The following is a 25,978-nucleotide window of genomic DNA, read 5'->3' as shown; positions in this document are numbered from 1 at the left end:
ATGTTTTATCATTCCTGTGGATGTTTTTCTGTTGACTTATCTATCCATTATGTACCCCATTGTAAAGAGACCGCGGGGCGGGGTGTGAGGGGAGGGAGGGATTGGTAGGTGGGTAGTTGATTTCATCTGTGTTTTCCTGTTCTCATTCTGGCATGTTCATTGTCAAAAATGAAAAATAAAATGGCTTAAAGGGGTCATATAATGCCATTTTTGTACAAGCTAATATGATTCTTTATAGTCTAAATTAAAACTTTGTAATATACTTTAATGAAAAATTATCATTAGTATTGTAAGAAAACACTTATTTTTCCTGGTCAAAAACAGCTCTGTTTTCAGCACGCCGTTTCAGTTGCATATGACTATAAATGATCATGAGCTTTGCCCACTCCGCCCCTCTGTTCTGTGCATACACCGTTTGTAACACAATAACCATAACGCGTTGTTCATTATAGACGTGGGATTATGAATTATATTGAGAACGTCGTACATAGAAAACATGCCGTAATGTACCCTGAGTGTAAACCTTAGACGCATTCATTGTGAAGCGTGCAGCTAGCGATTTGCAAAGATTAATGTAAATATTAAAGGTTAATAAAACGTTACACTCACTTCAGTTGTTCTGGAGGTTCAGCAGGAACATGAATAGTTGCTACCGATCCTTTTTTCATGAGCAGCTTCTTAGCAAAACCAGCTTTATACTGACCCTCCTTTATAAAGCAGTCTAGTGTGAAATGATTCGCGCAAACATGAGAGCATTGACGTTGATCGTGGGGAATATTCCCTTCGAAAACAAACTCAGCCACTGCATCTTCAGCGGTTCGGATTTAGGAACATTAAAATGACTGCTGTGTTCCTTATTGCACCCAAGAACAGAACACCACAATCGCTTAGACGCCATTCTGCTCATAGAAAGTGCTCCAGCATATCAACAATGACCGTGCCGGTCCGCGCGGACTATTATTGACAGCTCGCTCACGAGCGAGGGCGGGTCTGTGTTGAGACGCTGCTGTCAATCAACAGTCGTGGGAGGGGCGTCCGACCGTGTGACGTCACGGTCGAACGTCTTGATTTGAGACAGGGGAAAACATATAAGGAGATTAAAAAAAAACTCTAGCAGGATTTTTATCATTTTATGATGGTTGTGTACAGGCACTGCCAACACACATTTCAGTACAATCAACATGTCAAAGTGCATGTACCATTATATGACCCCTTTAAAAAAAAAAAAAAAAACAGGTGCATCACCAAAGTAACATGGTGTAAGGACGTATTGATTTTAACAGTTTTTATATCGTCGAGGCACCCAAGTTTCATGTCGTATTTTATGATAATCTGGCGGTCTCCCAGTATGGTTTAGGAGAGGTAAGACAGCAGTACCTGCCACTCTGCTGCCATCTTGACTTTCCATTCAGAAAATCCGTTCCGTAATGGTGTGTGCGAGGCAGACAAATATCAGCAGGATACGTGGGGCAAATACAATTTCAGATAATAAAAAAAACACAGACTAATTAACAACAAAATTAAATTAAGACAATTTTATTATATTACTCATGTCGTATAAGATGACAGCAATTGAATATGAGGAAACTAGTCATGTGGACTGTTCAATAAAACTAGTAAATTCAAAAAGGTGTGCTATCAGGCATTTTTAGGATGCAGAACGAGTAAACAGACCTCTGCAAAACTGAACAGCAGAGACTCACCATCCCAGGTGTCTTTATGCAGGCCCATACATTGGATGCACACACAGAGAACCACGACCAAGGAATACTGGGAAATTGCATTCGCAGCAGCAGATCCTCTGTGAACAAATCAGGATAACACACAAATATGAGGTGAATGAAGAAAACAAGAAAACATGGTCTCTAAACATGAGATAAACCGAATCTAGACAGGTTCTTACGCCACACCAAGATCAAGCTTATGAAGGAAGATGCAGTTTATTAAAGCGTTGAGGATGTTCCCTGCTACTCCTGTGACGACCTGAGGCCAAATAATACCCTAAACAAATATACAAACAAAAACAGATCCTCAGCCTCACAGCAATATATACTCAAACAGCAGAGCATGGCGCTAGCAAGTTCATGAGTTTGATTCCCGAGGAAAGCATAAAATCATTAAGTGTCCAACTTAGATATAAGTTGCAAATGTATAAATGTAAGAACTTCAACAAAATGGAGGTAACCTGATTCAGAAGATACAATCCCTGCAGCTGATACATAAATACAGCCTGAATATAAAATAGGAAATAAGGAAAAGGTTGTTGGAAAATGGTAGGAAAACTGAAAAAAAAATAATAATAATAAAAATAAAAGACTGTCATTATTTACTCACTCTCATGTCATTCCGAACCTGTTTTTTTTTTCATGCATTTCTTTTTCTTTGTTGTGGAATTTAAGTTATTCACTGAAAACCATATAGGTTTAATGTAGCATTAGCTTTGAATAGATGATGATAGAATTTTCTTCTTTTTTTGTGTGAATTTTAAATGTCCCTTTAAAGACTTTCTAAATGTTTTTAAAGATGTTACTTAAGCTCACCAAGGCTGCACATTGTGAAATATTATTACTATTTCATCATTACATTGCATCATTACTCCAGTCTTTAGTCACATGATCCTTCAGAAATCATTCTAATACTGATTTGGTGCTCGAGAAACATTTCTTGTAATTATCAATGTTGAAAACTGTTGTGCTGCTTAATATTGTTGTGGAAACCATTATGCATTTTTAAAGAATTCTTTGATGAATCGAAATTTCAAAAGAGCAGCATTTATTTGAAATATAAATAGTTTGTAACATTTGAAATGTCTTTACTCTCATTGGAATCAATGTAATGTGTCCTCCTTGGTGAATAAAAGTGTTAATTTCTTTCCAAAAAAAACTTACTGACCCCAAACTTTTAAACGGTAGTCTACATCCCAGAAAGTTTAATACTAGTGTTAGATAAACAACAAGATAGTAATATTCGAGATAAGCTCCTGAAGCTACAAAAGCTTTTGAATGTTTGTCTAAGTGGTATACTGTTTTTATATATATATATATATATATATATATATATATATATATATATATATATATATATAAAGTTACAGTGTTTGCAGAGAGAGAGAAACAGAAACAGAAACAATCACACACAGTTAAAGGAACTCCACAGACACTGGCTTTAGGTCCATGTGACTGCCACATGTCACTGCCACAATGTTGACAACAGACTTTATCAGCACAGCACTCAGGTAAGTTTTGCTAAACAGAACTATAACTTAATGTGTGTTGAATGTGTCAGACCTGGCCACAGTGGGACTCTGCCGGACAGCCAGCAGGATCGGCTCTGTGTTAATGAGAAGTGCCCAGCAGGGGAAACAGGCCAACAGGAGGATGAGAATCCCTCTCTGCAGTATCACACCCACCCGCTTCAGATTATTACCCCCAAACGTCTGCAGGACACAATTCACTTAAAATGACAACTGAGCACAAATGACACTTACATTACTGAACATTGACTATCATACCTGAGAGATGAGTGTATCGCATACAGACGCCAATCCAGATCCGATGGAGATGCCAGACACATTAATAACCTGTGAGCAAAAGGGACACATTTATAAAGGCGATGGGTGTTTTAATGAATGCCGCTATAATGAAGTTATTTTGCGAACTCACAACAATAGCCAGAGCCACACCGGCCAGTTCAGTTTTCCCCAAGTGTCCACAGAACACAGTGCTGATGAAGCTGATCAGAAAGATCATCAGCTGAGATATAAATTGCATTAAGAGGAGAAACATTCAACAGTATAATAACAGCTAAAGTTTTGCCAAGTTAAAATTCATTACATAAACTTAAATTGACTCTACACTGCATCTTTAAGGGATAGTTCACCCAAACATGAACATGAAGTACTCACTCTCATCTCGTTCCTAACTTGTAAGACTTTCATTCATCTTCAGAACACAAATTAAGATATTTTTAAAGAAATCTGAGAGCTTTCTATCCCTCCATTGACCGTACGCAACTACCACTTTGACGCTTCAAAAAGTTCATAAAGAGCTCATAAAACTAATCCATATGAATTGAGTTGTTTAGTCCAAATTTTCTGAAGACTCGATCGCTTGATATAATGAACCGATTTAATTTAGGCTTTTATTCACATTTAAAACTCGATCGCTTGATTTAATAAACAGATTTAAATTAGGCTTTTATTCACATTTAAACATTGATCAGCAAACATAAACAGAAGCTCAATCGAACTGCTTGACGCAGGTTCAAACCTCTAGCAAAAGCTCAAACGTGCTGCGTAACATGAGAATGAACCTTATTGGTTCTTTAAGAGGCTTTTTATATTTAAAAAAAATAATTAATATACATATTTATATTGTATGTGTGTGTGTGTATGTGTTATTTGTTTGGCTCAATAAAGTTCTTAAGGTGCAGTTAAATAAAATGCTGAATAATTGTATTTTTCATCCAATTGATTTAGATCACACTGAGTAACTCTTAAACTTTTGACAAAGTCAATTTAATAAACTCACCACTGGTCCAGCCAGTTTTAGCAGCTCTATAATTTCTTCTTCTTACTGGCAAAAAACACCTGAGTTTTCTTCGAAATTCAGTAACAATCCGTGAACTTGAAGTCGACTGAGCATCATTGCTTCTCGTGTTTTGGGTATTCATTTATCTGAGTTTCTGTGTTAATACTGTCCGTTTCCATTACTGAAGCATGTCCCCTGTAATCACAAAGCATTAACTTTTACTTTGTTAACCATAAATCTAATACATCTGGATACAAAAAATACATTCAATAAAAATAATAATAATAATAATATATAAATATATATACCTTAAAGGACTACTAGGCAGACCTTTCAAGAAAAACACTTTGGAAACTGTCAGACATTAGCTTCTTCCTTGTGTAGTACAAAAGGTTATAACAGCAGTCACTGCAGGTCAGGTTTCATTAAAGGAACCCCAAAATAACATCCACTAAACACTAAAAGCTCCCTATACACTCGTAGCAGGCAATGCTGATAGTCATGTGAGCTGGTAGTTACATTTGCATTATGAAAACCTTGCAGTGCAGATAACATACATTTTACTGTAGGACTTTTATATCTAGGACGCTTTTGTATCTAGAGATCAAGCACTCATGTATTCACTGAAAAAATGGTAACATCTAAATTAACTGGTCTTATTCAAGATATCATATTATTTAACATCACCGAACCAACATGTGTTAAATCAGATAGAAATAGTTTTTTAAGGTCAGGTTCAGGTTATCTCTTTTTACAGTGTAAGACATAAAGGAAATGTACATTGAGGCACCTTTTTAGTAGTTTAATCATATGCTGTGCATATTTAGTTTTATAAATGTAAAGGAAAAAGTGAACAACATGGTCAAATCAAAGCAGTTTCCAGAGCTGATGTCAAGAGTCCAAGCTGGACACTATAATATTGAATATTATAATTAAATGTATTGTTCCAAAAGGGTAAAGCTGAACTGTAATTGATGAAAAAAGGCCCCTAAATGATAATATATTCAGTAGGGGTGTCCCCGACTAAGGATTTTCATAGTCGAATCAGATTCGTCAAGTCCTGCCTATAGTCGACTAATAGTCGAATCATGTGTGTGGTGTTGGGGAGGGGGCGGGGCTTTAACATTTTAAAGCCGCGATGTACAGAACATCACACAAAGATATAGAAGAAAATGTATAAAAACATTTTGGATCAATAAAACTAAGAAATAACATAAAAAACTGCAGAAAGGCCACACTGCAGATAGGATTTGCATTTCACATGCAAATCAAATTAAATCGGCTGAATTGCCTGTACGAGCATGCTCTACAGCGCAACATCGATGCACTGAAAAATAATCAACAATTAAGAACACAATATACATTTATAATAAATAAAAATACAAAACGAAATAAGTCAGAATCAAGTCACAAGAAGCAGAACAAATGTGTGCAAAATGCCTAAAGTGCAGGGGAACAAATATTCAAAACACAAGTCACAACAAATAGTTAAATTAGATCACCCTGAGTGATCAATTAATAAAATAAAAATAAAGAAATTATTAAAATAACGAAAGTATGGCCAGGATTGTCAACTTTGTCTTTTTAACTGCAGAAACAACAATAAACGCTAAACTGGAGCGGCAGTCTTTTTAGCTAAACGTGTTCACAGTATCCAAAAATCAAATTAGAACCGGCTGAAATGTTTTGAAATCACTTGTACCCATACCTGATCGAAAAAACAAAATCCAGTCTTTCACTCGGCCTGTGTCCGTTTGAGTCTTTTCAAATTGTGTGCGCGGATAAAATACATTCTAAAACGCTTAAACGCTGTGCTTCATCTCAGCAGCCACTGGAGGTCTTTCTTCCACCCTCTTTCAAGTTTGTAAAAGGCCTGTTGTGTTGGTTACACTCAAGAATGTGAGGTTCTTGTGGTCATGTAACATAATCCTGACATGGTCCTATGAATATTACTGATGTTCATATGTAAAATGTTAAGGAGTTCAGGGGACAGAGGCTCTGTCAGATCATATTAAAGGGATAGTTTACCCATTTACTCATTTACTCTCACACAAGCTTCCAAACCTGAACGAGTTTCTTTCTTCAGCTGTATGCAAAAGAAGATATTTTGAAGAATGCGTGTAACCAAACATGGCATGGTCCCTACTGACTTCCATAGTGTTCCATAGTATTTATAAAATTATAAACAACTAGAAACGTTCAAGTTTCAAAATGTAACCATTTCAGCAACTCTTCTTAGTAACACTTTACATTAAGCTCACATTTGTCAACATTATTAAATGCATTAGCTAACATGAACAGTGAGGATTATTTTTTAATTCATTTATTAATCTTATAACACTTCATAGTACACGTACTTACAAATCATTAATAATCTATGAGTTCATAGTTAATTCATAGTTAATACATTGCAATCACTATATTGTTAAAATATCAGGCTATATACAAATAGTGAGTTCTTCATTCATTGTCACTGTAATTAAAATAACTATTATTGTTTAATCAGCTTGTAGTAGAGGAATTGTTAATTGGTTATTAGGAGTAAATAGTTCTCACTTTAGCTTAAGCCACGGAAAATGTCATTAATTAAGTGCTTTAAACCAACCTTTACTAGGCATTAATTGCATTAATCTTCAGTGTTCATTAAAATGTTTACAAAAAGACACACACACACACACACCCGCTAACAAACAAACACACACACACTTTAGTTTAGGGTCCAAATCTCGCTATTATCTGGTTGAGTTTTAGCATGCATATTACTAGGATTTTGGCTGTTTATTAGTACTCATAAAGCACATATTAATGTCTTATTCTGCATGCCCATATTCTACATCCCTTAATCCTACCCAATGCCTAAACTAAACAACTACCATACTAACTATTAATAAGCAGTAATTAGGAGTTTATTGAGGCAAAAGTCATAGTTAATAGTTAGTTAATAGCGAGAATTGGACCTTAAACTAAAGTGTGACCATTTATTTAAGGAACACTTAATAATAATAATGCAATTAATACCTAATAAAGGTTGGTTCAAAGCACTTAATGAATGACATTTTTTTTTTTCATTTTCCATGCCTTAATCTAAAGAGAGAACTATTTACAGTTATTAAGTTAACAAAACATAAAATAACATTATCTAACTTTACATGAGCTAATTAAACAATAATTGTGTTAATTACAGTGACAATGAATGAAGAACTCACTCTTTGTATATAGCCTATTATTAATATATTAACAATGTAGAGACTATTAATTATCTATAAACTAATAGTTTGTAAATGATTTTTAAGAACTGTATAACTATATACTTATAAATAGTTACCGCTAATCTTTGTTAATGTTAGTAAAAAAAAACAATTCTTAATTGTTATTCATGTTAGTTCACAGTGCACTTACCAGTAAACAAATGCACTTTTGGTTTTAAAAACCTATTGGTAAATGGTGGAATTAACATTAACTAATAATATTATTACATGCTGTAGAATTATTCTTCATTGTTATTTCATGTTAACTAAGTGTTACCGGTAATACTGTACAGTAAGTTTTAATTTGTTAACAGTTACCATATTAACTATTATGAACTAACAATGAGCAACACATTTGTTACAGTATTTATTAATCTTTCTTAATGTTATGTAAAAAAAAAAAAAAAAACAGTCGTTCATTGTTTGTTCATGTTAGTTCACACAGTGCATTAACTAATTTTTAACAAATACAAGTTTTTAATGTATTAGTAAATGTTGAGATTAACATGAACTAAAATTAATAAAATCCTGTTGAAGTATGTTCATCGATTCTTAGTTCATGTTAAAGTAGTTAACTAATGAAAACTTTCTTGGAAACTATTATCACCATGTTATCTTTTTTGTTTTTTTTGTTAAGATAAAGTAATACAATGAAGTAATACAAATCTTTATTTTGGATTTGGGTTTCTGTTTTTGTCCAAAATGCATACATATACATAATACAAATATTTATAAGATAAAGCATGTGGCAGGTGGAGCTAGAAACTGTAAGACAAGACATACTGCTCGACGACAATCTATTTCACTCTGCCCTTACCTTCTTTTGAAGCTATTTTACCTTTCTCTCCAGTCGTATATAAACAGACACAACATTAGGAATTTGGGATAAAGCCCGTTTGAAAATGATTTTTTACAAAAATGCTCCAGTGAAAGAGTAACTGGCAGCAGGAGCATGTTAACTGCCTCATTTGGAGGTGGTGTTGCCATGGGATGGAGCCTGTGGCTGCTGTTGCTGCTGCTGCTCCACGAGCGCTTGCTGTAAGCGCGTGCGCTTCCGTGAGTAATGCTGCCAGTGTAGGATCTGCTGTTCGTCTATGAACTTGGCACACTGCGCATTCACCAGCTCCTTTCGGAAGTGCTCATACTGCAACAGCTCTAACATGTGCAGACAATGAGGATATCTAAGGGGAAAAAGATTAAGATTTAAACTACATGAGTCTAATATGTCAATCACATAATCACCATGAGAGGAAAATTAATTTATTGAGAATCATTGGAGAATCGACTGTGTAGATTTATACTCCGCTGCCCCTACAGAACACACCATTGTGAAATGTACCATCAACTGTCCTGGCTGACCCCACCAGATAGAAGGCGTTTTCATTGGTTACAATTTATTTTTAAATGTATTTATATGGATTACCCTGCTTATTTAAAACAGTATTTAATTCCATTTAGGTCATCTCATAACTTGCGTCATAATAACCAAATTTATTTTCTCATTCCTCAGATCAATAAAGAAATAAGATATGCATTTCAATATAAAGCACCATACGAATGGAATAACCTTCCAAATTCAATTCACTCTTTAACTTCTTTTTCAATATTTAAGGATCACCTAGCTCAATATCTTTTGAATATATGTAATTGATTTTTATTTTTTTTGACTGGAGTCATTGTAACCTATTTTTGGCATAGTACATACATTTTTGTCTGTATATGAGTTTATTTGTGTCTAGATGTGTGTTTTGGTACATATTATATGTGTTTACTTTGTTTAGGGATGAGTGCGTCACCTTTAGAGAGTCTTGGATGAGTGAATGTCTTGTTTGTTTTGGTTTTGTTTATATATTTCTGTATTTACCATTATTGTAAAGTATGTTGTTTTTTTCTTATTGTGTATTTTTTTTTTTTTATTCTGTTTTTTTTTTTTTTTTTTATGTCATGTCATATTTGACACGTGTTGTAAGGTCAGTATTTGTATCTAGATTCGAGGACCCCCTCGAAAAAGAGATGGTTCATCTCAAGGGGTTATTCCTCCTCAATAAAATAAATGTAAAATAATATAGATGAGATCTGTTGGGGAAAGTTACATTTAAAAGTAATGCGTTACAATATTGCGTTACTCCCTAAAAAGGTAACTAATTACATGTAAAGTAATGTTAAATTATTTGCGTTACTTTATCCCTCCATCTGACTGAGGCTCAAGCTCTTCCAGCCTATATAACATACAACTTCCTTTTCTTTTAAAAACACATTTTAAATATTTTTTTATATTCTGACCACTTGGAATATGCCGTTTTTTTTTTTTATTAAGTTGATAGTGGTTTTTTTTTTTTACTTTTGTACTTTTTGTCTGTTCCCATACATGCATGAGTGTCTACATCATGGAGAAGACACATTACTTTAATCGTGTGTGTGTGTGTGTGTGTGTGTGTATATATATATGTGTAATATTAGATCAGTAAAAAATTTACAGCGTAAGACTTACTTCAGGAATTTAGCATATTCTGGTTCTTTCCAGTAAAGTAGATACTTCAAGTAATTGACAAAAGGCTTCTCTCTCAGGTAACCTCGTTGAGCCAGAACTGCAGGATAAAAAGCAGGATGTTATGACATTTTTAAATGCACAAAGCATGTGGGGAAAAAAGCATTTATAAGACATATCTACGAAATTGAACCATAGAAACAAAATTAGCTTAGATTCAGTGATTCAAACTGCTATAGATGAACCAATAACTGAAATATATGAATCACTGTAACAAAGTATTTAAAATATAAGCTTGTAACAATGTCAATGTTTGTTCTTACAGTTCAGATAGTTTGGGTTCGCTAGGCACTGAACAAACTCCAACTCCAGCTGGAAACGGTTTCTTGCCTGCTCCTCTGCGAAAGTATGATTTTAAAAGGTTATTATTATTTATATAAGGTTATTTTATTATTATAAAAAAAGCTTGAACGAAAATGCAACATATTTCAGTACAACCACCCCACGTATGAATTTATTTTCGCATAATGTAAATGGCATACGATACACCTATTTAATAAACTATTGTCACAATCAAATCAAACTCGTTTGCAGTCGTGCGAAAGAATATTAGTGAAATAACACGTTCATAGTCAACGTCAACAAATTACAAACCTGTTTCCATAATCCCAGCCATGACAGACGACGGGAGAGAAAACTATGTTGAAATATCTTGAAAATGTCTATATTTAAACGGATCTATAGAGAGATTACTAAACCAAAATATGCCGTTTTTGTTTGGGAAGATCTACGGAGACGCCATATTTACCAGAAAACCAGTGCGGGTGTCGTAAAATTTTCCGTCGTTCTTTCTTCTTCTATGGATTTATTGGCGGGTTGCATACCAACTTTATGGTGCATACCGCCACCACCTGTGCTGGAGTGTGAAGTGATTTCAGTCTAGATGTGTGTTAAAAGATGTCTATATTCTATTCCAACCACTATGCTTAATTAATTTTAAAACTGATCTTACAATTAATTTCAATTGCAAATGAGACCAGACAGTACTTTGAAGCTGCAAGTAGGGAGAAAAACATGGTATGGCTAATGGCTATCGTCGATGAATTTAAACATTAACATTACAGACAACTTAAACTGCTAACTCTTAGTTAACCATTAATATATTCTGTCAAACAAAGTTGCGAAGATGTCAGTCACAGATTTGATGAAATAATGTAATTTGTGTAGCAAATGGAACATAGATATAATGGAATAGGTCATGCGTATTTACACTTTCATGACGTAATCGAAACCTACTACAGCGCATGCGTGTTCAAACGTGAACTACGCAACGAATAATCAGTCTCTCAAACAGGCCTAACTACATTACAATAATAGCATTGTTTATCCTCCAGCTCGCTTTTTTTGTGCTCCTGTGTTTGGAGATGTGAAATGGCGTAAAGCTTGTTGAACAGTGAATAAATTATATTTTAATAACAAAGTAAAATAAGTCTCTTTTAAAATAATAATCCAGTAAAAAAAAAAAAAAAGAAAGTAGGCTACTGGAACGCGTAAAATTATATATTGATAACTCTTGTTATTTCTGTAAAGATGAAAAGCAAACTATAAAAAAAAACAATAAAAAAAAAACATTGCATACTCAAGTTTAATTTTTTTCATTTGCATTGTATGGTCTGAAAACTGAATTGTGAAGCGTTACACGGACCTGAAATGTTCCCCTATTTTTAATTTTCCTCTTGACAATAGATGTCACTAAATCTCATTTGAGCACATTTCTTGAATGGCAATGCTTTTTCTAATTTTAATACTTCATCTGGTCATCACTCATCAATATCCATTAGGACTTTACCAGGCATTGTAGATTTAATGTGATTACATTTAATGCAGTTCATTTTTGACCAACACAATTTGTATATAAAATATTTATTTTATGGGTAATGGGGAACAGAAGCTTATTTCAATACTCACAGAAATATAACATATAATAGCAAATATGTTTCGATTTCTACTGTTTCCTCATATGTCCAAACAATCTGGATGAAACATCATAATCTTCTATGCTTAACTTGTTACAAATTACCTTTAAACATTTTTTTTAAAGTGACATATACCCCATCTTCCCCTACTAAAACCAATGTTAATTTACGTATGTGTTCCTTTATAAATATCCCTAAAATGTCCTTAACATAATGTAAATTTGATTTAAAAACACAAAAGTATACTGATTTAAAACATTATGCAGGTAAAGGAACAAACAGTGTAAATGTATTAGTAGAAATATGAAAAAAAAACTGTATTTTAATTTGCATTATTAAATTTACATTGCAATAGTGAGTTTTAATGAATCTTGAATAATCACACTGTTCTGTCAAAACTGCCCTGCATGTGTACACAGTTGTCCACTGTTTAGATATCTGTGTTTAAAAATCCACATGGTATTTATATGATTCTAGCCTTTTGGCTTTCCACATATTCTATTGAAGCTGCTTTTCAAGCAACTTTATTATATGATTTCATTATGAATTTATACAAATTTATATTAAAAAACAACAACTGAACTGCACAGTCACAGCACAAGTGATGACACACACTATCATCTCCAGTGAAACCAGCCACTGGCTCGGACCCTGCCTGGCCTCCTCCGTTGGAAACATGGTGAGAATAGTGCTGAATGGTGCAGTTTGACAGCAGACAGAAGGAGTGGCTCAGTCTCTCACACATCTGTAGTGTTTGCCCAGCTGGGAAAGGTGTCTAAACTGAAGATAGCTCTGCCCCAGCTGTTTATGGCTAAGGTAATGGAGAGGATGCCGATGATATTCATGACAATCCCTGTCCTGGCCTGCGGACAAAAGCGAATATTTGGATAACCGACATTAATGGTTCTACATTCACATCAATAATGTTTTTCCAATTTTATTTCTTCATTTCATTTAATCCAATTGCCAAAGCATTCCATTTGCTTCAGATATCGCTGTGCATTTTGGATTTAATCATTTACAGTTGTGTGACGGTTCATTTAAAAACATTTTTTTTATTAATGGCTAACACTCACCATGTCAGACACTTTCAGGTATCCGTATGAGAAGACTATGGCGTTTGGAGGGGTGGCCACTGGCAGCATGAAGGCAAAAGATGCACTGAGGGTGCAGGGGATCATGACATACAGAGGGTTGATATGTATAGACTGGGACTGAAAACAAAACAAAAAAACAATGAATAAGACCAGCTTATTTTACTGAGACATATGGAATTGGATTTAATGCTATGTATTTAGTCCCTTAGAAATATATTCGAATAATAATTAAATATAGGCCTATGTATAGTAATAATGAGAAAATACATAGGTAGAATAGTTAAAATTATGTATTTAGCTGCACTCCGACCAGTCCGACACAGCAACATCGGCTCAACAGTCAGTAGCATATTATTGCAGTAGGCCTAGTTATTTTTCAGACAAGTTTTGAAGTTTTTCTGTGCATGTTATATCAGAGTTCTAGCTTCCTGTGTTTAGTAGTGATGGGAAACAAAACATTTCGAAACTTTGAATCAATTGAACCAATTTTCACAAAACGATTTTCTGTTTAAGCACTCGGAAACGCCACACACTGGTGACCCCTGCTGGTCAGAACAGTGTGAATGCAACAAAAACAACTAAATCATGCATTAACAACAACAACAACAACAACAACAACAAAAAAACACCTTTTACAAACCAAATACAAATGTTTTATTAAAAGTATAATCTATTAAATGCAATTAACAAATCATATAATGACCTTAAATATGAAATGTCTTTATAATATGTGTTATTTCATCAAAGTCCCCCTGTAGTCAATCATGTTATCCTTTAAAACTCATCTATGATCACCAAAATGACATATTTTGTGTATGCGGATCTATGAATATGCAAATTAGCCCCACCCCCACTCAATCTTCTTCCAGTATTGTCTAAAGTTTTAGAGAAGATTGTCTCAGGACAACTTGTGCACTATCTTGAGACAAATCAGTATCTGAGTCCTCTGCAATTTGGATTCAGGCACAACCATTCCACAGGATCCGCTACTTGTTTATTAACTGAAAACACTAAACAATCACTTGATAAGGGAAATGTAGTTGGTGCAGTATTTTTAGATTTAAAAAAGGCATTTGACACAGTAAATCACAACACCTTAATTTCAAAATTAGCTAAGTTCAATTTATCCAAACAGTCATTGTGCTGGTTTGATTCATATTTAAAAGGCCGTGAACAGTGTGTTGTGATTAATAATGTGAGATCCACTTTTCTTAAAATCAAAACAGGGATTCCTCAAGGCACGATCTTGGGACCCATACTCTTCAGTCTCTACATTAATGACTTGCCAGATGTAGTATGTCCAGATATAGGTCTACAGATGTATGCAGATGACACAGTGGTATATGCATCTGGTAATACCTATATTTCTGTGGCTGACAAACTAATTGCTAACTTAGAAAAAATATCATCTTGGCTGACCTCATCTTGTTTAACCTTAAACACCAAAAAAACAAACTCTGTCTGCTTTTCCATTAAAAAACTACCTCTAACACAACTTTTGAACGTAAAAATTAATGGGGAACTTATTGAACAAGTACCTGAAGTGACAACGCATTCTCATCCCAAAGCGTAATATTTTGACTCTTTTGCCAAAGCGTCTATATCCAACGCATATGGCACCCTTTAGCGTCAATATAACACGCTTCGGTTTTGGGTAGGTTTAGGTCTGGGGTAGTGTTAGGGTTAGACCACTAGGAGGCGCCATATATCTGCGTCTCATATGACGCTATACCCTGCTCCTGGAGAGCTACTGTCCTGCAGATTTTAGTTCCAACCCCAATCAAACACACCTGGACCAGCTAATCAAGCTGTTCAGGGTTACTTGATAATTACATGCATGTGTGTTGGAACAGGGTTGGATCTGAAGTCTGCAGGACAGTAGCCCTCCAGGAGCAGGGTTGGTGATCCCTGCGCTAAAGGGTACCTTGTGCGTTGGATATAGACGCTTTGGCAAAAGAGTCAGTAGTACCTCGGAATAATTATAGACTATCAGTTGAACTTTAAAAGTCATATTAAGAAAATCTGTAAAACCATTAAGGCCAACTTGAGCTGTTTTATGATGATAAGAAACTGCTTGACTCTTGACTGTGCTTTTATTTTTTTTAATTCTATGATTCTAACACACATATCTTATGGCTTAACCACATGGTCTCAAGCTCATCAGTCATCAATCAAAACCATAGAGTGTCTTTATAACCGTGCCTTGAAAGTTCTGGACAAGAAGAGAATAAGGTACCATCACTGCCAAATTCAAAGCAAATATAAGATTTTAAGTTTTGCTAATTTTATTTCCCTGCATCTGGTTAAACTGGTCTTCAAATGCTTAAATGACGCTGCTCCACCACCGCTTTGGAAAACAATAACAAGACAGCAAAGTAGTACTAGATCAATCACCCGTTCAGTGTCAAAAGGCAACTGTAGGATCCCTTTTCGAAGAACATCATTTGCCCAGGCTGCTTTTTCAGTTAAAGGGGCAAAATTATGGAATTCTCTGCCAGACCATTTGAAATGTATCCCAACAATAGCCTCCTTAAAAAAAAAAATACAAAATCGTGGTTAATTCAGGAACAATATTGCTCTCATACTTAGTATTTACACTTTGCTATCTCTGTATATTTTCTGTCCTTTTTTATAATTTTTTTATATTTTTTAATTGTAATTTTCTTCTCATCTTTTTAATAATGTTAAACTGTATTTTTGATCAAAAAGCCCTACTAGGGACAAGTGTCGTGAATTAGCTTTAGCTAAAAACACTATGATACATACATCAGATGACTGTTAAAGTTGATCTATGTTATTTGTGTCTGTCCCTATCTAAATAAACTATTAAATAAAAAATAAAATAAAAAGCTCAGAGATCCAATCGTTGACGATCATACGTTGACGTGATTGGTTACAAGGGGCCCGTTTCAATAAGGAGGTTCAACCAACTCTGAGTTAAAACTTGAACTCTGAGTTGACTTACCCTGAGATGGGAAACTCTGAGTTTTCGGTTACAGAACAGCTGAAATGAGTAAGTTCAATCAACTCTAAGTTGACTGACTCTGAGTTAAGCGCGTTCACCACAACTATAAAAAGCCATTATCAATGGAGCGCAGATATTATGAGTCACCATGGTAACAGCGCCAGACAAAAAGAGGTCTGTATATTTCTCACCAGCAGTACGCAAACAATTTTTTTTAAGCAACACGGCAGCAGTGGCGATCGAGAGAGTTAGTTTGGGAGAAAATAGTTGCTCGAGTCATTGCGTAAGTTTACATTTTAATTACTGTTATACAGTGTTGGGTGTAATTAGTTTAGTTTATTAAAGGGATTACTCTTAATTCTTCTGTAGCCTAATATAAAGTTAAATATGATGTCATTGCATTAAATACTGCATAGAACAATTCTGTATAAAACAATAGTCGATTTAACATAACATTTTTAAAAGGTATATTTTTAATGTTACCTTCTCCCTCTACACACTTTGGTCAATTCAAGAATAATTCATGCAATTGTATATTGTTAATTTGAAAGCATTAAAAGTGCAGTTTTGTCTCTTTTTGTATTGTTCAAGTGGTTGAGGTTGATATGGGATTTATAAAGTAATTAGTAATAAGTAGACCAACACTTTCTAGAGATAATTATTACATTAATCTAATTACACTGTTGAAGATGTCATTTGTAGTTAGTAATTAATAACTATTTTAGAGTAACTTACCCAACTGTTATCAGAGGTGAAACTGGAAGAACAGTATGTTATTCAACCTAATTTTAATTGCAGGCATTAAAAGAACATGGCAGCAGCTGAAAATGAAATATTAAAACATAATTCAATCAGGTAAGCCTTGAGCATATCATGGATGTAGGGTACCTGACTTTACAAACATTTGACATATTAAATAACTAAATAGCATCCAGTGTTTAGCAGTGCAAAAGCATTTTTGACACATTTTTGACCCTTTAACACAATCAAATATTCATTCTCATTTGACTTCTTCTCAGCCAACAGAAAGAAGGAAGAGGCTCACAAAGATGGAGATGAAGATGCAGAGCAGATAGAGATGAAGATGCAGAGGAGATGAAGATGCAGAGGAGATGAAGATGCAGAGGAGATGAAGATGCAGACAGGAGATGGAGATGAAGATGCAGATGGAGATGCAGAGCAGATGAAGATGAAGATGCAGAGGAGATGGAGATGAAGATGCAGATGGAGATGAAGATGCAGAGGAGATGGAGATGAAGATGCAGATGGAAATGCAGAGCAGATGGAGATGAAGATGCAGAGGAGATGGAGATGGCCCTGAGCCTGAATGCTGGAAGGCCAATGGCTGAGGGACTTCATCAGAGCCAGTCACTCCCGAAGATTCAATTGCCTTCATAAAATGTATAAGAGGTCTACATATGTATTATTTTTTATATAGGCTGTTTTTGATACTTCCATATATTTTACTTTGGGTTGGTTTTTTTGTTGCTTCAAACCGATTCTTATGGTAATATCTGTCTTTTGGAGCCTCCTGTCCCAACAGAACCCCAGACAGTTGTAAATACTCAATACACCAGAAATTATGACAAATAGTATTATAAAATGTGCTAAATCAAATGCTCATCTTCACAGGACGATGGGGATGAAGAAACAGTTTCTGCTGCCACAGAGAGCCCTACTAGGAAATGTTAATATTGTCTACACATCAAACAATCTACACATTCAAATTTCTTCACATTATTTATGTAGAGTAGCCTATAGAATCTAAGTTTATTTCTAAGTATAAACGGATATTCTTATCTCTCTTCGTCACCAGAGTGTGGAAGAACAGCAGGAGGAAGGTCCATCAACTTCTGGTGCATACATGATGTAACTCTAATCTACTGTATTTTCAGTTGCCAGTTGAGAAGTTATATAGACTTCATCTTATTAAAAAAAATGGAAAAAAACAGCAATGAATAAATGTACCAAAAGAATGAATGAGGTGTTTAAACACCGCTTTCTCTTTAAAAAAGGGGAGGAGACCGAAATAAACTCTGGGTTTACTGAAGTAAACCTGCTCCCGACCAGCTTAGGTTCACAGAGTAAGTTACCATGGTAACTGACTCTGAGTATAAGTTACCTCTCTTTCAGAAACGGGCTTGACTTACTCTGCTTTCTCAGGTTTGACTTACCTCCCATTCTGAAACAGAAAACCCAGAGTTTCCCTCATTTCAGGGTTAACATACTCAGAGTTTTCACTTAACCTCCTTTCTGAAACAGGCCCAAGGTGTGACGTCAGAAACACCAGTGATTTCAAACTGCGTTTTTAAGACTCTCTTTGGTTCCCTGCAGATTTAAGGACTCAGCAATGGTCTTTACACATGGTTTGTCTAAACACCACAAAGATAAACAATACTAAAACCTTGATTTTCACCACAGGGGGACTTTAAATTGTAGGGATTGGTCTATGGTGAGCTTGGTTAATCTGGCCAATAAGAGACCAACTAAAACTCTTCCTTTTTATTATACAAATGTGTAATTGAAAATTGATAAAAAAAAAAAAAAAAAAAAAAAAAAAAAACACATAGACAGAAATAGCATCCACTAGTGGCGAACAATTGAAATGTATCTATCATATCATTTAGTTCCTGTTTCCTTGGTTGCCCTGGTTTCTGTATGTAGTTGCTGACTGGTTCGTCGCCTAGTCTTGAGTCTTTGTTATCTCTGTGAATTATATTGTTTATTAAAAAAAAGCTGCAAAAATTTCCATGTCTACACTTTCTTCCTGCCTGAATGTAACAGCATACTTTTAAATAGAACATTTAATTTACAATAAAATAAAATCATTTCTTTATTGCCAAGTTTGCTCAAACAAACAAGAAGCTTTCAATTCGGCCTGTATAATCGGCCAATAGCTTGTTTTCATATGACGTCACGCCACTGCGTTGCCATGGCGCGAAATGCAAATGGAGGGCAGGAAGTGATTTGCTGTATTTAGAAAGCACTATAACAAACTCAAAATGCCTATGTTTTGCGTCGTTTATGGTTACTTAAATCGGTCAAACCACGATGAGTTTTTATCGTGTACCAAAAGTTGTTGTTCATAAGGGGGGAAAATGCAAGAAATTGACCGAAAAACTCTGGAAAAACGGCTTGCAAACCTACGTCTGCGGTCGGGAGGAGCCGAATGGGAAAATACCCGTGTGTGCAGTGATCACTTCGTCAAAGGTGAGTTAATACAACTTAAGTGGCTATGTTTGTGTAACGTGTAACGTTTCCGAACTTTGTAAAGTCAAAGTATGTCTGTAAGACGAGGTAGTTGCTGATATCTACCGCCTCGATAGCAGGAAAATCTTTCAATTCAGTTGAAAAATCGCTCCTCTTCATAACGTAAGGATCACGTCCAACATATATTTGATTTTTTGTTTATATCTTTCTCTTGTAATAGCGTGTAAAGTAGTACAGTACGGACTTTCCTCCATCTCGTCCATTGCGCTCTTCACTCCCTGCCCTCCATCTGAATTTCGCGCGTCATCATAATCACGTGACTGAAACCCAGCTATTGCAGACAGGCCGATGCAGTTCAGGAAATATATTCGAAAAGTCATTATTGTTGATAGTCGTTATTGTATCAAAAAACCTTCTACTTTCTACAGTGATCTGGCTCTGTTCTCAAAGCTCAGTTGTGTTGCAGGTAACAGAGGAGAATGAACAATGCTGGCACACACAGAGGACCGTCTGCGTATCTGCCTTCAGCAACGAGTGAATTAGCGAGGAGTTGAAAGCCCTCGATCTTCCCCCAATGCCAGTTCTTTCTCATTCTTCTTTTCTCTTTCTTTTTCTCAACCTGACAACAATGACACATCTCCATGGTTCTCCCATATGAGCCACTTCAGCTTACAAATCCCTCCATTCACAGGCTCTCTTGCATAGGCTAATTCATGAGAAGAGGGCAGGAAGTGCCAACTGCACAGCAAGAGACAAGAAAGGTGAAACCCAGTGAGAGATTTATGGAGGAAGAAGCTGTGCTTATTAAAAGAAACCTTCACAATTAAGCAACTTGTTCATTTATCTCTGGTATAATATAAATGGCAGATAAACAAATAAATCTTTAATTCCCTTTAAAATCCAACGTGAATGCAACATGTGAGTTTGAAAAAATGTAGTTATATCTCTATTGCAAAATCAACATGAAACAAACGTTAATAATATTTCAATCAGTGATTCAGATCTATACATTGGACACACCAGCTAAATAAATACAATTAAGTTGCTATTAATGACTACACATCCACACACATACACACACACACAGCCATTCAAAATTTGAAGTCCGTAAGTTTTTTTTTTTATTCAGTATAAAATGTAATTTTGTCCTGGCAATGTTGAATTTTCAGAAGCCATTACTCCACTCAAAAGAACAGCATTTATTTGAAATAGAATTTTTGTAAAAGTCTTTAGAGTAATGGTTAAATCAAATTAATGTCCTTGCCAAATAAAAGTATTAATTAAAATGACTTAAAATGTATTAATTAATTACTTAAAATATTCCTGACCACAAAAAAAATAAAAAAAAATAAAAAAATGCTTAAAAGCCCACTGAAGTGCCTTGAAACACACAGCATTATTCAATGTGTTGATGTAATTTCCACTAAAACAGGAAGACGGGGACGGGACATATCGAGCAGCTCCTCCTCTTTTTAAAAATAGCCAATAGCGTTTTGTTTGCATCACAGAGCCACTGAGCTCGGTAAAGCCGCACTCGGTAAAGCCGCAGCTCGGCACTTACATTACATTTCCCATACAATTCAGTGCATTTACAGTACATCAAAATCAACACATTGGAATGCAACTTTACCCATTCAGGTAGCACACACACACGCATGCACGCACGCACGCACGCACGCACGCACGCACGCACGCACGCACGCACGCACGCACGCACGCACGCACGCACACACACACACACACACACACACACACACACACACACACACACACACTCACTCACTCACTCACATTGAAATGTAACTTTTTTTAACACTAGGATTTTCTTTTAACATACATACATATACAGTGGCATTTGGCCAACATTACACACTATATCACACTACAATTCACTGTTCAAACATTGAAACTTTCAGACAATGAATTAACTTTATGTAAGTTGCATGTAGTCATTTTCTTGCATACACATGGCATGTTCACATCAGTGGTCAGTACCTTATTCAGATGATGACTTGCATTGGATGGAGTCCACCAGGGATGCATAGTACGGGCAATAGCTACTCATAGCCAGTCTAAGACAGGCCTCCAAATGATCGTCGGTCAGGGTGGAGCGGTATTTGGATTTGATAAATTTCATATGTGAAAAGGTTGATTCGCACAAGTAAGTAGACCCAAACATTGCAGTCAGTGATGTTGCACATTTTCTCATGTTGGGATACTTTTCTTCTGTGAGTAAACTCCAGAATTGTTCATGGGCTCTAGACTTCAAGTTAATATCCGCTTGTAGTGTCAAGATCTCATCTTCAACTTCAGCAGAACTGAGCTGAAACATTGTTGCGATTTTGGAAGCGAGGACATTGACCTCAGCATTCTCCAGAAAAGGGAAGCACATAAACGTGGCAACTGGCTCGAGTAGGGCGAAGTCTTGAAATCTCCTGTCAAAGTCTGACAGGACGGTGTCAATCTGTTCTGCATAACATGCACTGTCAATCTCTGTTAAGTCCTTCCCTTGATTATTCAGCTCAGATGCAAGGTTTCTAAAGTTCCCCAGATCATGGCGTTGGATCTTTGAACAAAGCAGTTTAAGTTTTCCCTTAAAGGCGTTCACTGTGCTTATCATATCGATCACGATTTTGTCTTTGCCCTGTAATTCCACGTTCAGCTCATTGAGCAAGATCAGTTAAAAACGCCAAATCAAGCAGCCAACGATCATCAAGTTGCGTGTATTCCGCATGTTTGTTGTCATGTAGGAACTGCTTTACCTCGGGAAGGAGATCGCGGAATCGTTGCAGGAATTTCCCCATACTCAACCACCTTACCTCCGTGTGAAGCAGTAGGTCTGAGTGGTCGCTGCCAGTCTCCTCAAGATGCAAGCGGAACAGTCGTCTTTGAAGAGATCTAGCACGGATAGAGCAGGCTACTTTGTTTGCTATGTCCATAATTTCTTTCATCTTCAACATTTTCGCACACAACGCCTTGTTGGTGTATGATACAATGATAACTTAAAAAATCAGGAAACGCTTCATCCTCTTGGCATTTGGCAACAAATCCATTAGAGCGGCCGATCATGGAAGGCGCACCGTCGGTGGTGATTCACACTAATTTACACACTGGAATCTTATTCTTGTCGATAAAGTGTTTGAATATCTCAAAGGTGTCATCCCCTCGTGTGTGTGCGTTCATATGCAGAACTGCTAAAAGTTCCTCTTTTGCAGTCATGTCGTGGAAGACCATTCGAATAAAAATGCACAATTGGGCTTTGTCTGTGTTGTCCGTAGACTCGTCCATCTGTAGCGAGAAGCACTCGCAACAGTCAATGTCCTTAGCAAGCTGCTGCACTAAGTTGTCGCCCATCATTTCGCATCGCCTGGTCACTGTATTTCTTGTCAACTGAACAGCTTTGACTGCAGACATTATTTCTGTTTTGTTCGTAAAGTCTTTAAATAAAGAATCCACAGCCTCAATGAAGGCTTCCTTCACCATTACTCCATCCTGGAAAGACTTTTTGTGCCTAACGATCGTCTGACTCACCCGGAACGATGCCTCTGTTGCGGCCTTCGCTTTCGCTGTTGGCCGAGTGAAAAGAGATTGCTGTCCAAGAAGCTGAGACTTCAACTCTCTCACCTTTCTCTTTCTCAATTCACTGCTTGGAGGAAAGTCTGTATCAAAGGTTCGATGAACCATTCTAAAGTGTCTCTCTACATTCCCCTTCTTTGGAAGTGCAAAGCTGGATCGACAGATCAGACAGACACACTTTGAGTATGACATCGTAAATAAGAAGTCATCTTTCCCATTCCTGATGGAAATGGTAAGTCTTTGCTTTTTTAAATTATTTTACTCCCTCATTCATTGTGGTATAATTTTTGTTTGTCTACAGATAATAAACGAGCAATAGCGAAAAGCAACGGTAAAACGATAGCAATGGCGCATTTCTGTAGTCGACTGTCGAGATCAGCTCTACAGAATCTTTGGTAGATATGTTTATGGTTGTTATAATAATGTAACGTAGTGTAAAAAACTTTCTAGCAACCAGCAGACTGGCCTGTCTACACGTCAATCAGCGGGCACATGGTAATATAATGACATGATAGGATGGATTGCTTTTCTGAAAAGGAGCGTTTTTTTCTTCTTTTTTTTTACTTTTATTTTAGTTCTGTGAGCTACCATCATTGGCTCTGCGATCGACCAGTCAATCGCGATCGACGTATTGCGCACTCATGGTGTAGTAGGTTGGAAATTCTACATGCTTAGTTTTATGTAAACAGACAAGAAATGTGTAGAAAGATGTATGTGTATTTCATGCTAGTGTTACCGTTCATGTTAGCAGAAATATAATGTAATGTGTTAATAGGTGTGTTGGGTTATATTATTTTGTTACATATTAGTATTTTGAGCTAAATCAATTTTGATTATGTGGAAGATCTGTTCAATTATTTTGATGTCATATGTACTTATTTTCTGTAAGGGAGAATGCTTTACATATTGTATATTGTCAGTTGGTTATGTCATTTTTTGTTTATTTGTGAAATGTTTAGTATTACCGTAAAACTTCAAATAATAGCCGAGTCCCAAATAGACGCCTGTCTCTTTTACACGCCTGGTGTGGCTGCAGGTTTGGGTAAATAAAGGCCGGTCTCAAATGGAGGCCTGGTCTGTTTTTTTAGTTTCGGGTTGTATTTAATCCTCTCAAACCGTCAGATCGTCCGCTTTTTGGCGGTCGCCAAAGCAAATGTTTGTCCCTCCAAAGCCTTTTTTGATCGATGAGTGATGCAGAATAGAATGACTGCTGCGCCTGACAGGGCGCGTTACGATCAGGGAGAGAGGGAGAGAGAGAGAGAGCGAGAGAGCGCAACGGCCGCGCGCACGCACTCTCACGTCTTCAAACAACAAGATGTCTTGCTCTCTCTCCCTCGCGCATATTAAAATCAATTGACGCGATAGTAAAAGGTCGGAAGACCGCAGTTTCACGTGAATAAGAGACAGGCCTATACACTCAATGAACAACATCTCAACACTAAATTATAAAGGCCTGTCTCATATAGACGCCTGTCTCAAATACAAGCCGGTGAAGTTCTATGATTTGGTATAATAAAAGCCCGGGCTACTATTTGAAGTTTTACAGTAGTTTAACATGCACTTTAAGTTGAGATTTGAAGATAATGTGGCTGGGACTGTATGTGACAGAAATAAACGAGCTCTGGCTTGAGAAAGACGCTAAATTTGGTTCTCTCTCTATTAATCCACAGTGGCTACACCGTGCTTCCTAGCCTGTGTAACCTTTGCTGCCGGTCCAGATTACCCCTAGCTCTGGCGCCGGTAACAATTGGGGGCTCGTCCGGGATCTAGCGTCATTGCCTGGTGAGGTGGGTGCGAAAAGGACGAGAACATGTGTCCAAAGCTTCAGGGAAGGCTGCAATCCAGTGCATCATCCAGAGAGCTGAGGCCACCTGTGTCACGTCATAATGGCCACTGTCACCACACGGCGGGCGCTGGTATTTAAGATCCAAAGACACTTTCCCACTTGAGTGCAGGTCAGCTACTGACAGTTGCCAGTTCAGTTGATGACGGCGGTGTAACTCGCGACCTTGATGACCTGAGTGAACCAGAACTGTATGACCTGATTGTTGACTACTTAAAAAGTGAGAAATTGAGTTCCTCCTCGATGACATGCTGAGGGACCTGCTGGACACAGACAATGGAGTGGGTGGAGCTAGCCAGGCTGCCCCTCTTGAGGAGGAAGATGCAACATCGCACCAGCAGGGGCGCTCCACTCTACCTCATTCCGACCTCGACCAAACAGACACATCCTTTGTCAGTGAGAGTTCCAGACATCTGACTGCATTTAGTACACCCTGGGGGCTATACGAGTGGATCCGCCTCCCATTTGGCCTTACCAACGCCCCGGCTGCCTTTCAAAGGTGCATGGAGGGAGTCTAAGGGATGACTGCTGCTCTCCATACTAGGATGACGTGCTTTGCTTTTCTAGGACCTTTCAGGGCCACGTTGAAGACCTGAGGCAGGTGCTCTGCCGCCTGTGAGAACATGGTGTTAAACTCCGCCCTAAGAAATGTGAACAATTTAAAAGTCAAGTCAGGTATGTAGGGCGCCTAGTGACCAGTGAAGGTGTCCAGATAAATCCTAAAGACATCGAGGCAGTCCAGCATTTGAGGGACAGAGAGCCGAAGAATGTAGGATAAGTCAGAGCCCTCCTAGGATTTCTAGGCTATTATAGAACCTTCATACAGGACTATTCTGGGATAGCCATGCCACTTTTTCAGTTACTGGGAAGTCCTACAGAGTCTAGCCAGAAAGTGCTGTCACACTTGGTTGACATGCTGATAAGTCCACCCATCCTGGCCTACCCAGATTTTGATTCACCCTTCGTCCTTCACACCGACGCATCAAATGAAGGTTTGGGGGCGGTGCTCTATCAACAGCAGGGAAAGGAACTCTGTGTCATTGCCT

At 36.8% G+C, this 25,978-nt stretch overlaps 2 protein-coding genes across 3 annotated transcripts in view; both read right to left on the bottom strand.

Annotated features, from left to right (window-relative positions):
• Positions 1 to 8,425: 8,425 nt before the first annotated feature.
• med31 (mediator complex subunit 31) lies at positions 8,426 to 11,044 on the bottom strand. Its single transcript, XM_056262356.1, has 4 exons — positions 10,920 to 11,044; positions 10,589 to 10,663; positions 10,269 to 10,365; positions 8,426 to 8,958 (listed from the first exon to the last, which is right to left on the bottom strand). Exons 1-4 carry the CDS (start codon positions 10,939 to 10,941, stop codon positions 8,742 to 8,744), a joined length of 411 nt encoding a protein of 136 aa, XP_056118331.1. The 5' UTR covers positions 10,942 to 11,044; the 3' UTR covers positions 8,426 to 8,741.
• A 1,604-nt stretch (positions 11,045 to 12,648) lies between these two features.
• The window catches only part of slc13a5a (solute carrier family 13 member 5a), a 52,136-nt gene continuing 38,806 nt past the window's right edge, over positions 12,649 to 25,978 (bottom strand). Inside the window, exons 11-12 of one of the 2 annotated variants that reach the window (XM_056262163.1) lie at positions 13,318 to 13,455; positions 12,649 to 13,104 (exon numbers count right to left, since the gene is read on the bottom strand). In XM_056262163.1, coding sequence (XP_056118138.1) covers positions 12,979 to 13,104; positions 13,318 to 13,455 — 264 coding nt within the window. In that variant the 3' untranslated portion in view covers positions 12,649 to 12,978. Of the gene's footprint in view, positions 13,105 to 13,317; positions 13,456 to 19,879; positions 20,309 to 25,978 lie in introns of those variants that run through there. The other variant, XM_056262164.1, reaches the window with a different exon arrangement.

This window comes from Rhinichthys klamathensis, unplaced genomic scaffold (genome assembly GCF_029890125.1).
Source record: "Rhinichthys klamathensis goyatoka isolate OS25496 unplaced genomic scaffold, OSU_Roscu_1.1 h1tg000191l_1, whole genome shotgun sequence".
Lineage (NCBI taxonomy): Eukaryota > Metazoa > Chordata > Actinopteri > Cypriniformes > Leuciscidae > Rhinichthys > Rhinichthys klamathensis.
Note: the sequence above shows the minus strand (reverse complement) of the source record. Positions and strands in the feature narration are given on the sequence as shown.